Source organism: Falco peregrinus, chromosome 3 (assembly GCF_023634155.1).
Source record: "Falco peregrinus isolate bFalPer1 chromosome 3, bFalPer1.pri, whole genome shotgun sequence".
Classification (NCBI taxonomy): domain Eukaryota; kingdom Metazoa; phylum Chordata; class Aves; order Falconiformes; family Falconidae; genus Falco; species Falco peregrinus.
In genome coordinates this window covers 94,371,987-94,386,958 of record NC_073723.1, presented here as the reverse complement: position 1 = coordinate 94,386,958, position 14,972 = coordinate 94,371,987, and the positions used below count along the sequence as shown (strand labels likewise).

General features: G+C 53.1%; 1 protein-coding gene across 1 annotated transcript; it reads left to right on the top strand.

Annotated features, from left to right (window-relative positions):
* Positions 1-5,812: 5,812 nt before the first annotated feature.
* Positions 5,813-14,819, top strand: NRN1 (neuritin 1). Its single transcript, XM_055801052.1, is given in 4 exon segments — positions 5,813-6,203; positions 10,331-10,475; positions 14,269-14,434; positions 14,436-14,819. Coding segments are annotated over 4 exon segments (432 nt in total). The 5' UTR covers positions 5,813-6,148; the 3' UTR covers positions 14,502-14,819.
* The last annotated feature ends 153 nt before the right edge of the window (positions 14,820-14,972 follow it).

Genomic DNA, 14,972 nt, shown 5'->3' with positions numbered 1-14,972 from the left:
CTGAAGGTTAATAGCTGTTGTGGCAGTAGATACTCTATAAATCAATGGAAGAAACACGTGAATCACCCCACTGAGGTACGTCCCATCTCACCGTGGTCAATAGATGTTGTGGTGCCAACGTCCATGGAAGCAGGAAACATTCACGTGCCAGCAACTTTTAGGATTTGTTATTGATACATACTGACAATAAAGGTTTTGTGCAGCCAGTTTGTGTTCTGGCGATGGCGTTATTATTCCAGACTCAGAGCTTGCTTCTGAACCAAGATCCAGAACTTGGTTACTGGCATTTGCAACCACAGAAATGGGAGTTATCTTAATACCATGGGAATGCATTCAAGGTTATTCTCACACACTCAGGATGACTGGCATCTGGACTAAGGAGTTCATTAAGGGTGTCAGAGAGTGATCAACAGGGCTGGCATGATACATACAGCTCATTACAAGCTTTCCAATTCCTTACACAGTATGGATTTCACCATAGTGAAGCAATCACTGGAACAACCTCCCCAGTGATGTGGTGGAGTTTCCAGCACTGGAGGTTTTCAAGACAGGACTGGTCAGGGTGCAAGGTAATCTCATCTAGGCTCCCTTTCCTGTGAAAGGTTGGACCAGACGATGTCTGGAGTTCCCTTCCAACCTGGGCTGTTCTATGGTTCTGTGTTCTATGAAAATAGTAAGCCTGGATGCCAGGAACTCCACCAATGTCAGCCTTTTCACAGCCATTTTACAGGTCTGTATACCTCCCTCCAGCCTATAATGAGAAGTGTACAGACTAGCCTTAGGTTTATGTTTCTTAAAGAAAAATTTCAGTCGTAAAGACGCTAAGGATTGATACTGCTTTCTTCTGAGACTGCTTTACTGAAACCATCCTACTCTTTGAAACATCCACAGGCACCTTAAGCAAATCATGTGTTGCAAACATAATTGTAGTGGGTGTGAACTCCATCTGGCTAGAGCAGTGCAGGCTCACATACCTCCCCTCAGCTTGCCTGGGCTCAACAGCGATGCCAGTGCCACAAACTGATGTAAAGGGGTCATGCTAATAAGATGCAGTATTTCGAGTGCATGCACAGCCACCCTCCTAAAAATACATCTCTGAGGAGTGCAGTTAAATGCAAACACTACTGTTTCTGTAATAGCTAGTGCTTTCCTTACTGGATTGGCTGGCATGAGCTGATCATGGTCAAGTGATATCTTGTTTTTTTCAAGACTGCTTTTTAAAAGAGAAAATTGCTGAAGAACAAACATAGAGGCTGCGCTTTTCAAACAAACCTGGTGAAGTCTGCAATTCTGGTTTTCCCCTTCGAAAATCCCAGAAGCTGAGGCTGAAGATTGCATTCTTCTAATCTCTAAATTTATATCCGATCATTGTTTTCTGTGCCAGATAGGTAAGGTTACAAATACCTTACCCAGCATTTGTCATTTTTTAAAGATTAGTATCGAGCAATCATGTCCCTTTTACATCCACTCAGCCATTTACTTTTTTCTTTCCCAGTTTTATATTTGGAACCACAGCAACAGTTTATATTTTCAGAAATATGTTTTCACAGACACCAGATGACAATGATTTTTCATAGTGAACAACAAGCACTATTTTGGTACTAATTTCTAGGCAGATGTGGGGCAAATTCTGGTCTTGGGTGCATATCTTCAATTTTTTTCTGCTTAGCCTAAGTCAGACACATCCAGCCAGTAACAAAGCCAGATGTCTAATGAAACAAGGCCACTCAAAAAAGCTCTAGAAGTCTGGCTGTTATCGAAAGGTATTTCTTTAATCCTACCTGTCACATTTTCAGTGTGTTCTCATTATTTTTCTACTTTAAAAAAATCTTGGAAGATCTTACTGTGAAAAGCTATTAATTTATCAGCCAGGTTTGATATTTGCATGTATTTTTCTGGCTGGCCACCTTCCTCTAGGGAAAGTAGCAGCTGAGGGCTGGGAGCTACAGCACAAGCAAGGAGAGCCACCTCTGCAGGACTATAAAGCTTTCAGTCTGCATCCCCTTCTCGGGGGACCTGCGAGATGGAAGGGTACAGAGGCACAAGTCACTGTTTCATCTCAGCTTCACTAGGGCTGGATCTCAGGCTGATGGTGAGGGAGAGTTAAAGCAGACAGTCACCTCCTGGTAGAGGCGATGTTACTGCAGGATGAGCTAAGAGCGAATACATTTCTCACACACCCATAGGAGGGACTTTTAAATATCACCGTGATCGCTGGACCCTCCCCTTCAACCTAAGCCGATGCTTAGAATAAATCATTCTCTGACTGACAGCACCAAAGATTTAGTTTCTATCCCTATTACTAGCCTGTAACCATGAACTGAGGAGCCCACGGTGTAAGCTGTTTCAAGAAATACCTTGCACTTAAAAAAAAAAAAAAAAAAAAAGGGATAAAGGGAAAAAGAAATGCAGAGATGCAGCTAGCTTTGCCAGGAAAAGCATCTCGCTCTGCTACCTTGAGCCGGCTGCCTCTTTTGAGGTTCAGCCATGACAGTCAGCCAAAAGCTAAATGAGAAACACATCCGCTAAATGCGGTGGTCCCCTTGTGGCAGGTGATTTAGATGGAGCTGAGCTCGCTTTATATCAGCTGCCCAGCACGCTGCTCTCCACCCGGCAGTGACAGCGCAGGGCTGCCCACCCAAATCCTTACCCAGGCACTCCGGCACACGGCGCAGCCCACGCTGCACTCGCTGCTATCTCTGGCAGAGCTATATCTGGCCAGCAGCCGTGGGCTCCGTCCGTCTGCCTCCGCCACGGCAGCGATCACACACGGCCACGGCATGACACCACCGCCAACCCTAACAAGCGGAGCATGAGGCTGCTGCCAGGATGGAGCCCTTTTTCTTCAAAGCAAGGGCAAAATCGTGCTGATGAGCAAATTGTCCTAACAGGAACTGAGCAAGGCACAGTTAGATGCTCCTTTCCTAGAACACACGCAGCTATCTCTTACAAATGGGCTGATATTCAAGCACCTTCTAATACCACATTGAGGGGAAAAGAAAAAAAAAAAAAAAGACAAAAAAGGGTAGTCTGATAAACAGCTGTCCCCACTTCATCCTGCTCCCCAGCTCCCAGTAGAGCTGAGGCTGCTGCTATTTGAGATGGGCTGAAACCGCTGGCTTTTGTCCAGAATCTATAGCACAACGGGTCCCTTCCTGGGGCAGGGAAGGTGGTGAGGCTGGAGCCGGGCTGGAATTTCAGACAGAGCTGGCCTGCCCCAACAGTCAAGAACATTTAGAGGAATTTGGCCAAGCCCTTTTTGCCTCTGTAATTGATGCCTCTAGCTGTTATATCTTTTTTGTTGTTGTTTGGCCAGAAATCCCCCAGAAATGCCTGTTCTTATGAGATTTGTGGCCAGATTGCCAGAGGCTCCAGTCATTTCGGCAGTGATGGACGTACCAAAAGCCAGATATTAAACTCTTCCCGGTTGTGTATTGGAAACTGCCCTGAAGTTCATTCCAAAGCAGATTTACATAGTGTAATGTCAAAATCATGTTCAACGCAAGCCTTGTGGAGCCAGTCCAACCTCTAACCTGAAGCTATAACTTGTCTGCCCTCAGCAAAAAAAAAAAAGGAGCAGACAAAACCGTAGCAAATATGAATGTATAAGTAAGCCAATATAGTTACCAATAAGGCATAGTTGTGCAATGAGAAATTCCTCTTGCTGCAGCCTCCACCACCTGGTGCTCCTGCAAGGGTGCCTTGTCCCTCTTAACAGTAAATGCAGCCACAAGTGGTCCAGCTGCCAAGAGCTGGTAGGTTCAGTGTTTATATCCAGGTACCTCAACCCACAGTCCCTTCATGCTCTTCCTTTCTTATGCCAATAATGCACTGACTTTGAGACATAAACAATCTTTTGGGCTCTCTAACCCATCCCTCCTGGGAAAAGGACAGGGCTCCACATTTTGACACTCACTTCAGTGTTTGTTGCATTACAAAAGCACCCATTACCAGAGCCTGGTAGAAGTGTTTTGCCTTACTAGCGTACACTCAAACCCTTCATTCCTTTGAAAAAGAACATGGTGCACAGTCTGAAGCTTAGCCTTAGCCTTCTTGCTGTCACCAATGTCTTCAGGAGTGTGTCAAAGACAACTGTACTCAGGGCTGCAGCTTCATGGCTGAGTCAATCAAAAGGCAAGCTGCCAGGGGACACGGCACCCATTTTGCACTGTGTTCACTACCGCGTGTCCACACGCTGAGCTGGCTCTGGGAGCTGGCTGAAAATGAACCTTTTTATTTGAATTCCTCAGGTTAGTTTTCAGCCAGCTCTGTCCCCTAATCCAGCTCACCATCCATGGTGGAGATCTATAAATAGGAAGCAAAGGTGGAGCAAAAAGGAATAGTGGGAAGGTGCAGAAGGGACAAGTCAGCATTTTTCACCTGCAGGCCCCAGCTGACTTGTAGCGTAGTTACCCAGCGTTGTATCTGCTTTCCAGGTGAAGAAACAGAGCTTGGGGTTTCAGGACGGCTGTAAGAGGATGCACGTGCAGGCTGCCTCTGCACACATTAGGTAGAACTAGAGAGGCAATGGCATTCACCAGCACTATTTTGTGAATGGAGCTCTCAGCAAGGATGCTTCTCATCCTGACCTCCAGTTTCCTTACTTCCAGTAGCACTGATTCATTTAACCCCGTGCAATCCCTGTCTCTGCCTGGTGGGCTTCAGGCAGCCCATGAAAGTCAGACAGACCCAGCCTGGCAGCTGCTGTCCCCCTCTCATTGAGGTCTGGGGATTGTCACATGTGGTTTGTAACAAGAGGGACCAACTGGTAGCCCAGCTGGTCCAGGGCTCTGCAGCACTGGCAGTGCAGAAGGACTGCAGGGGGAGGACCTGGGACTGGGAAGAACCAAAGGCCAGCAGAAGTTCTCACTCCGGCCAGTCCGCCTTTGGCTCCTGGAGGTCCCACAGATGGCTGAGAAAGGTCAGGGCTGAGCTGGGGGCGAGTAACTTTGCAGTGGAAGAGCCCAGGCTGTAGGATGGGGTTGTAGCTGGTTGCTTCGCACCGGGAGCAGCCCATGACGGCACCGTTAGGTTCCTCTCTCGCTGCTGGAAGGAGTGGCCTTGAGGAGGGTCCCGGGAGGGCGCCAGGCTGCAGGAGCCCCCCAGACCAAGCCCTGTCCCGGGCAGGGCTCCGCGTAGCCCCGGTCGGCGCCATCCCCGCCCCAGCCCTGCCACACCTGTAGCCCATCCCCAGAGGAGGGTGTGCGGTGGTCCCCAGACTCAGGCCGGCCCCACTGCAGTCCCCAGGGCTCCCCCACGCGTGACCCCTTTCCCACAGCTCGCTCTGCAGTCCCACAGCCGGGCTGCTGCCACCGGGATTGAGCGCAGGCAGCAGGGCCGGGAGAGACCAGCTTCCCCCCCCGCCGCGCTCCCCCACCTCAGCCTGGGGGTGACGTCATGGTGGGGGAGGGGCGGGCAGGGGGAGGGGACCCCCGCACCTCCCTTTCCTCCTCCCCGCTCCGCAGCGCGGGGGCCGGGCCCGGCCAGCCCCGACGGGGCGGCCCGGGGGCGGGGGGGGGTTCTGCCGTGCAATCCCCACCCCCGGGGGGGCGGCTCCTCCGTCTGCGTGTCTGTGTGTGCGTGTGTGTGTGTGCGTGTCCCCCCCACCGCCCCCGCATCCCTCCCGCCCCGGGGGACGGTCCCGGCTGCCGCCCCCCCCCCCCCCCCCCCCCCCCCCCCGCCGCCACACGGGGCAGGCGGAGAGCGCGGGGGGGGGCGGGGGGGGGTCCTCGGCGATTAATGGGGCGGGGAGACACGGGGAGAGCGGATAAATCCAGCTTGTGATGCCTATAAATGGCGTTTCTCTTCCAAGGTGCACATTTAAAAAAAAAAAGGAAGAAAAAGAAGGGGATGAAAAAAAAAAAAAAAACGGTCCGTGTCATCCCCCCACGTCAGGGCCGGTGGTGGGCGTGAGGCTGTACTTCCCCCGCCCCCTCCTAATGGAGCGAACCATTCCCAGCTAGTCCTCCTCGCCCTCTCCCTCTGCCTCCCTCTTTCTCTCCTTCTCCTCTTGTCTCCCCCCCCCTTGTCTGCAAAGTCCTCCGCTGCTCGGAACTTGTTGGCAATGCCTATTTTTCAGCTTTCCCCCACGTTCTCCAAAGTAACTATTTAAAGATCTGCAGCCGCAAATGGTTTTACTAAATGTAGGATGGGACTTAAGTTGAACGGCAGATATATTTCTCTGATCCTTGCTGTACAGATAGGTAAGTGGACTGCCAAATTCGGGAGCAAGTTGTGTGCACCGAAGCCCGGCTGATGCATGCAGGAGCGGAACGTGGGAACGAGCTGCGCCGACGGCCGCGGTGCGGGGCGCGGGGGGACCCCGCTCCTCTGCCTCCTGCCCGGGCGGCTTCGGGGTGCTTCACGCTGTCAAGGCAGGGGGGTCCGCAGGACAGGGAGCCGTTTTATCGGTCTTCTGGAACCACTTTTGTTGTTCTTTTTCTTAAATCGGTGCATGCTCATACTTCACTCCCCCCCCCCCCTTATTCCCCCTCCTGTTCCCTCCGTCCCCACGAACGGCTGCATTTGTATCTGTTTTTCGGATATCCCCTGCATTCCTTTCCACCGACAATCTGGGAACTCCAGCGCTAAGAAATCCCCCTCCCCTCCCTGCCCCGAGGGACAGAGAAATAAGAACCAGCACAAAATGGCTTGCGAGAGATCTAACTGGAAAGTTTGGGGTTTTTTTTTTTTTTTTGCAGAAAATCAGGGGGACAAGCCAAGGGCTCCCTTTGGGAACTTGGAGGCTTTCCCATTTGCAAAGCAGCCTAAAACCAAACAAAACCCATCACTAACTTAAAGGAAAAAAAAATTATATCCACCCGAATGGGGGGTTTAAACAAATAAAAAACCTTTCAAAATCGCGAAGTCCCACCGCCCGATCGTTAATTTTGTGCTGGGAGAACCGCTGTCAAAAAACGAGCGGGTCTAAAAAAATTCTATATATGCTAAGTTACTTAAAATAGAACAGGTTTCCCTCCACGCCGGTATGTGTTTTTGTGTGCTCGTTGCTGGTTTTGGTTAATATCTTGGGGTTTTCACTGGTTGTTGTTACTAGTTTGCTCTCAGGTTCATTTTATTCAACATTTCTTTGCTGAAAATGTTTTGAGTTACAGACATTAAACAATCTCCAACTTAATGACCACTTTGGTCCTGTACAGGCAAATTTTAAAGATTTTATATGGAATGTATATATTCCAAAGCATGATCCAAAATTGAGCTTGAAGGAAAGGGCGATTAAAGCGCGTCTTTTATTATCCAGATTGTCAGGTGTGAAGAGACCTTTGAAAATATTTGCCTGCAAAGGAATTCTGCTACAATAAAACCAAAAATGCTCGGCATTGCTATTTAGAGATCCTTTTGCTCGGTCACCCTCCTCTCCAGACAATCTCTGCAGCATTTTGTGGGTACCAAAAGAAAGAAGGAGAGAAAAAAAATTAAAAAAAAAAAAAAAGAAAGAAAGAAAAAAAGAAGGGGAGAACAAGAAAGGGAGGAAAGAAGAAGGCAAAATGCCTTGAACATTTCTTCATGGAAAAAAGGAAAAAATAAGAAATATTGCGATGAAATGTTGACCTCTGGAAAATGTGGATATACGATGCAAACCCCTCCATTCGTATTACCATTCCATTTTAAATGAGGCTGAACTCTTCAGAAGGCCATTTTCTGTACTGTCAGAGAAAGAAAGGGGAAGGCATTAATTGGATGTTACCCTTAATTTCAGTCCTTGCATTTTTTATTTGTTTGTTCGTTTGGAGGAGGAGGATTTTCTCTCATTTGCGTTTATTTGATGCAGCGAGGGAGGATTTTATTCACGGTGACATTTGGAAAGGTAGCTAGGGTCGCTGGGAGCAGCCGTCCCCGGGCTGGCGGGAGCATGAGCAGTGATTTGGAAAGTTACCCCAAAAATTGCTGCACACCGCGGGGATGGTGGCGGTGCGGTCGCTTTGCGGTGCCCTGGGAGAGGACAGCTTTGAAGCTCGTGGAGGGCTTTTCTCCTTTCTGCTCCTCCTTCGGTATTTCGGGTAACCTGCCCCCCACCCCGAAATCAGCTTCTGGTTGTCCGTAAGGGGGTTGCAAAGGGCCATTTGCCTTTGCCCCGTTCCCGGTAACGGCTCGTGTGAAATGGATGTTCGGATCGTTCCCAAAACGTCTAGGCGCCGGGGCTTAGGAAAGAAAAAATATTTATATGGGCAGAGGGGATTGGAACTGTCCGAAATCCCTGACATTGTGGGAGGTGACTTGGGGGGGACGCGGGGACCGAGTCTCCGTGGAAGGCGCCCAGGGACAGGAGGGATGGACCAGGCACAGCTAAAGGGCAGGCGGGCTGGGGGGACGGGGAGCGGGTTTCGCCGAGGGGGGCACAGTCCGTTATGGATGGCTCCTGCGGTCCTGCTGCATTGCAAATTGCTGCACACTCCTGTCTTTGAAGGGGGGGGGGGGGCTAGGAGGGAGGCGGGGGGGGAAGGTCAGAGCCACGGCAAAGCACAAGCGACCTAGTTCAGTAGAAATCCCGCTGTTGTTTAACCGGGCAGGACCCTCGTCTATCTGATTTTGCTTTCTTGGGTTGTTTGTTTTTTTGGTTTGGGGTTGTTTTTTTTTTTTTTTGGGGGGGGGGGGGTGTCCTTAATTGGTGGGGGTTAGGGCGGCTTTGAGCCGGGGGTGCCCTGTGCGGAGGGAGCGGCGCGGGCCCGGCTGCCCCTCGGAGGGGAGGGATGGAGGGATGCTCTGAGCCCCGCTGGTCCCAGACCTGACCCTCTGTCACCCCGGCCCAAGGCAGGGCTTCGCTTCGGACCCCCTATTTTCAGCTCAGCCCATCACGTTTTGGGAGGAATTAGCGACAACTTCCCCTCCTCTTTCCCGCTGTAGCTGCCGGAGCGGGATGGAGCGGGTTTTATAGGACATGGTTTTACCCCCGGGATGGTCCTCAGTTCTTCTCTGTTTGTTTGCCTGGCTTTTTTTCCTAACGTAGCCAACGTCTGTATCCTGCTGGGGGTTTGATGTGACGGCTGGTGCTGGTGTGTGTGTAGAGGGGAGTGGCCACCAAGTCATGTTAGCGATGAATCAAACGGCAAGGGGGGGGATCTGGGTTGAAACAGTCTCTGTCGGAGTCAGCCATTTAGCTTGGAGCCGGTGCCCGGCAAGGGAACACACACACCGCCACCGCCATACCCTGGGGACACGGCTCGGGAGAGACCCCCACCCCAACAACCCCCCCGCCCCGGCGGTGTGGGCGGCCCAGGGTTCCTCCGGAAGGGAGGGGGGCAGCCCCCGCCCGCCCCCACGGCCCGCAGCGACATCCCAGCTGCGTGCCCGGGGTCGAGGCCGGGCCTAGGGACACCACAGCGTCCCCAGCCCCCGTCACTGGCAGGAGTGTGGTGAGGGATCACCCCCATCCCCGTGTCCCCCAGGCTGCGGCTGCGGCGCGGGCTGCTGCGGGCGTGTGCGCGGTGCGGTGCGGCGCGGTGCGGTGGCACAGGCCGCAGCAATGTCCCCGCGTCCCGTCCCGTCCCCCCGCCGACACGCGGGAGGAACCACCTCCCGCACACCGTAACGCGTTTGCTTTCCCCGTTTGCAGGCGGTTGTTGTTGGGTTTGTTCCTATTGCATTTAAGCGCGTGCCGCTCCGCAGCGCAACCCCGCAGGATGCCCGAGGCGGCGCGTTGGAGGGAGCGGGATTCCCCCCTGCCCCTGCCCGCCCCGCTGCTCCGAGCCCCGGAAGCCCCCACAGCTGCGTGCGTGGCGCTGGGGTTGCTTCTTTTCGTGTCCTTGTCGCAGCTTTTTCTAGTGGTTTTTCTTTTTTTTTAATTATTATTCCTATATATATATTTTTTCCCCGGCCGCGTTTTGCACAATCTGTGTCGGGCGACCCGGGCGTTAAGGAGCCGTGTGTGCGTGTGTGCGCGCCAGTGTTTGCACGGAGAAACGCGCCTGCTGCTTCGAGGCGGAATTTTCTAACAAAGGAGCAAGTCCGGGGAGAAGCACGCAGCGCATCTTCACCTCCCCTCCCCTCCTCCCGGTCCCTCAAAAGAAAAAAAAAAAAAAAAAAAAAAGAAGAAAAAAGACTGAAGCAAATGCCGTTAATCCACGGGCACTGAAAATCCTGATGCTAAAAAGGCAAAGGGCGACAAGCCCCTGACTCATGTCCCCGAGCGCCCGATGGCGACCCTGGCTCGGTCCCACCGCCCTCCTCCTGCCCCAGACCGCCGCTGCCCGGCCGGGCGCGCTTTTAGCGACGGGGGTGGGGGGGCGAGGGGGGAGGGGGCGAGGGGGCGGTGCGGGGGCCGGGGCGGGCGGGGGGCCGGCGGTGCTGACCTGTGCCCCTGCCCCCCCAGCGCACCTGGTGCAGGCGGTGAGAGCGGCGGGGCGGTGCGATGCGGTCTTTAGGGGCTTCTCGGACTGTTTGCTGCGGCTGGGCGATAACATGGCCAACTACCCGCAGGACCTGGACGACAAGAGAAACCTCCAAACGATCTGCGCGTAGGTCTTTCCTCTCTCCTTCGGGGCCGCGGGGGGACAACGGGACTAGGGGGTCACCCGGGGCTGGGCAAGGGGGAGGGCGAGGTTGGATGGTGGCGGTGGGAGGGGAAGCAGCAGAAGTAACGCGGGGTTCGGCGCTTCGGGGCTGGGTTCTCCGCTCCGGGCTTCCTCCGAGGGCGCTGCCGTAGGGCAGCAGGGCAGCCTGGAGGGAGTTTTTACAACGTCTTTTTTTAGTTTTCCCACCGTGAATCTGGGGGAGAGGGGGGTGGGGGGGCGTTTGTTTGTTTTCTTTTTCTGTTTGTTTAGGTGTTTGTGGGGATTTTATTTTCCCTTTCCCCTCCTTAGCCCCTCCCTTGCATTCTTCCCCTTCTCCTGCTTCGCCCTGGGTGTTGACATGAACTGCACGGGGGTTGTTCCCCCCTTTCCTATTGCTGCCTTCGGGACTCAGGGTCACTGCCAGGCTCCGGGGTCCCCCCGGGCGCTCAGGGCAGTGGCAGGCCGGGGACAGGCAGCTCACCCTGGCCGGCGACAGCCGGCCCTAGGGAGGTGATTCCTCGGAAAATAGATGTAATTAAATACAAAAGAGCCCAGCCGCAATATGAATCGCCCAGCGCCAGAGGGGCGGCCGTCGCGGCTGTCCCGACGGCAGCTCTGCCCCCCAGCCCCGCGCCTCTCGGGTCCCCTGGCTCCCGGGGAAAGGCCATTGTCCCCCCCCCCGGCTCGCCCCGCTCCTGGCACAGAGGGGAGGAGAAGGAAGGGGCAACGATAAAGGGAAAAAAATAATAAAAAGGAAAACAACCAAAAAAAAAAAAAAAGGGAGAAAAAGAGCTCACCTTGCTAAATCGGTTTCTGCTCCCTTCCTTCCCAATTCCTCTCCGAAGCTGGAGGAACTGGGACAGGTGGAGGAGCCCTGAATGAGGGGTGGGTTTCCCCAGAGCTCAGGGCAGTGGATCTTACCAGGGAGGGAAACTGGGGCGGCTGCTGGGGCCGGGGAGCCGCCTGCTCCGGCCTTGCGCGTCCCGCTGCGGGGTCCCGGTCCTGGGCAGGGAGGCAGAAACGGGCCTTTTCGATACTTGTGGGAAAGAAAAAAGAAAAAAGAAGAGAAGAGAAGAGAAGAGAAGAGAAGAGAAGAGAAGAGAAGAGAAGAGAAGAGAAAAGAAGAGAAAAGAAGAGAAAAGAAGAGAAAAGAAGAGAAGAGAAAAGAAGAGAAGAGAAGAGAAGAGAAGAGAAGAGAAGAGAAAAGAAGAGAAGAGAAGAGAAAAGAAGAGAAGAGAAGAGAAAAGAAGAGAAGAGAAAAGAAGAGAAGAGAAGAGAAGAGAAAAGAAGAGAAGAGAAGAGAAAAGAAGAGAAGAGAAGAGAAAAGAAGAGAAGAGAAAAGAAGAGAAGAGAAAAGAAAAGAAAAGAAGAGAAAAGAAAAGAAAAGAAGAGAAAAGAAAAGAAAAGGATAAAATAAAATAAAATAAAATAAAATAAAATCTGGCTGCACAGGGTATTCTCCCGTCTCCCTGTTGCTGTTTTCTGGCACAAACTCCCCTCCCACCGAAAAAAAACCCAACCAACCAAACAAAATTAGAGAAAATCATGTTTAGAAACGAGCCAAGGTCCTTAGACATAAATATGTTTGGAATAGGTTTTTTCTGATTTTGCTCCGTGAAAATCAGAAAACGAAGGACATAAATGGGAAGAAAGGAAAGGAAAGGAAAGGAAAGGAAAGGAAAGGAAAGGAAAGGAAAAAGAGAAGAGAAGAGAAGAGACTGCAGCCTTCCTCTCTTCCTACCAGAGATTTCTGAGTCAAGCACCTGCTAAAGCTGGCATCTCGCTGTAAATGCTGAGTTGCAGTTTACCTTATGTAAGGTATAACACCTTGTGTGAGGAATAAATACCCCCGGGCAGCAGTGTCCTAATATGTCCTTTGGCCGGGCAGCACCGGACCAGACGTGGTTCCGACCTGTAAAAAGTACCTCTTTTCCAAGCAAGACCCTTTTTCCGACCACCTCCCACCACTCGATTGCCTTCGCCCTGTGCTGGGATGTGTATTGAAAGAAGACGGGTAAAGATTTAATTTTCCTTTGGGAGATGCAATTACAGCAGAAATACTGCAGGAGAGGCACACTCTCAGACTCTGGCTTCTCAGTATCTCATTATTTATTACAAATGTATCAAACATTGGGAGTCTACAACCGGCTTAGAGTGCTCATAAATTAGAAACTGTACGACTACTTAAAAAAAAAAAAAAAAAAAAAAAAGGAAGAAAGGAAGGAAGAAAGAAAGAAAGAAAGAGAAAGAACCAATATCCAACTTTCCAGGCACCTGCCTTGAGGCAAGGGGAAAATAGGAGGCAGAGGGCAGATTCAGGGTGACTTTCGATAACACAGACGCGGAGAGGAAAGGTCCCCCCGAGGCGGGGCAGTGGGACGGGTCCAGCCCCGGCGGCAAACCCGGCTCCAATCCCCCTGAAAAATCATGGAATCCTAAAATCGTTTAGGTTGGAGAAGATCTTTAAGATCACCGGGTCCAACCGATAACCCAGCACTGCCAAGTCCACCACTAAACCATGTCCCTAAGCGCCACATTTACACGTCTTTTAAATACTTCCAGGGATGGTGATTCCACCACCCAAACTCGGCAGCCTATTCCAATGCTTGACCACCCTTCCAGTGAAGAATTTTTCCTAATACCCAATCGAAACCTCTCCTGGCACAACTTGAGGCCGTTTGCCCTTGTCCTGTCGCTTGTTACATGGGAAAAGGGACCGTCACCCACCTGCCTACAACCTCCTTTCAGGCAGTTGTAGAGAGGGATAAGGCCCCCCCGAGCCTCCCCCTCTCCAGACTAAACACCCCAGTTCCCCCAGCCGGTCCTCGCAGGACTTGTGCTCCAGACCCTTCCCCAACTCCGTTGTCCTCCTTTGGACACGCAGAAGGGAATTACTAAAAGGAAAAGGAAAAGGAAAACCGTGTGGGAACTGGAAATTATTCTGACGAAGGAGAAACCCTTCGCTGCCTATAGACCCCCGGCCACGGATGAGGAGCCCCTCCCGCCGCTTCCCGAGGTGCGGGGCGCCCAGGAAGGTCCAGGAGGGGATGATGCTCCTTCCTCCTTCTCCTTTTCTCCTCCTCTTCCTCCTTCTCCTCCTTTCTCCTCCTTTCCTGCCCCTGCAGTCAGGGCCCGATTCCGCCCCGGGGATCCCTCCCGAGGGTCTCTAACACCTCACCGGGACCCTCCAGGATACCTCCTCTTACCTGGGAAAAGCGATGCCTTTCCCACACCCATCTGCCCCTACGAACCGCCCCCGGACGAGCCCGCTGGCTCCCAGGGGCGCCTGCCAGCTGGGGGCTGCATGCCCTCCCCCGCCAGGCAAAGACCGCTGCGGCAGCCACCCAGCAAAGCGATTTCTGCACCATCCCGCCCGGGCCGGGCTGTGCCGAAGGCGGGGTTGGGGAGGGGGGACCGTCGGAAACCCAGCCAGCGGCAGCCCCCCCCGGGAGGTGGCACGGGAGCCGGTACCCAGCGCAAAGCGGGCAGGGGGCGGGCTGTGGGGCAGGCAGGGAAAGGCGAGGGGCCCAGGATCCCTCCCAGAAATCGGTGTCTCGGGGGGGAGTGGGGCCGGGTTTTAGGGCGGGGGAGGCGGCAGCTCCTCCCCACCTGGCGCCAGCCCCCTTTAGGGCATTCCCCCGCTCGGCGCCGCCGTCGGGGGGCCGGGGCTGCGGGCCCAAGGGGGCGCCCCCCGCCCCCCTCCGGGGATGGTTGGGTGCGTGCCTGTTTTGACGCCGGCTGCTCTCCCCTCCTGCAGGTACTGGGACGATTTCCACGCCTGCACCCTCACAGCGCTCACCGATTGCCAGGAAGGAGCGACAGACCTCTGGGAGAAATTGAGACGGGAATCCAAAAACCTCGATTTCCAAGGCAGCTTATTTGAACTGTGCGGAGGCGGCAGCGGCGCGGCACCGTCCCTCCTCCCCGCCGGCTTTGCCCCTGCTCCTGGCGGCTCTGTGGGCCGCGCTAGTGACCTGGCTGCCTTTCTAGGGGGGCGAGCACACTCACACCCACACCCTCTCCATGTGCTGGATCTATAGAGGAAGTGTCCATCCGTTGCTTTGGGGACGTTGTGCTTTTCTGTGGTTGATGATGATGGTGGTGGTGGTGGTGGCTGATGATGGTGAAACACCCATGTAGGACTGTGGAAGCGTTCTCCCTTTATTTTTTGTGTTTTATTTGCCAAATGTTACCAAACAGGCAGCGGCGCGCAGCCCAAATCGGACCTCAGCTTTACTATCGCTTCGAATCAAAAATAGAAAAAAAATATAATAAAAAAAAAACCAAACTCGAGCCCTCGTTGTGCAAAAGCAATCTCAGGAACGGCTCTGGGCCACCTAACGCTAAGGTTGTGATCGGCCGGGATACCTCCCGGCGAGCCACGGGCTCCTCAAACGTGTGCGAGGCGAGAACAAAAACGCAGGCAAAAAGAAAAAAAAATAAAAAAGGCACTGGTGATGA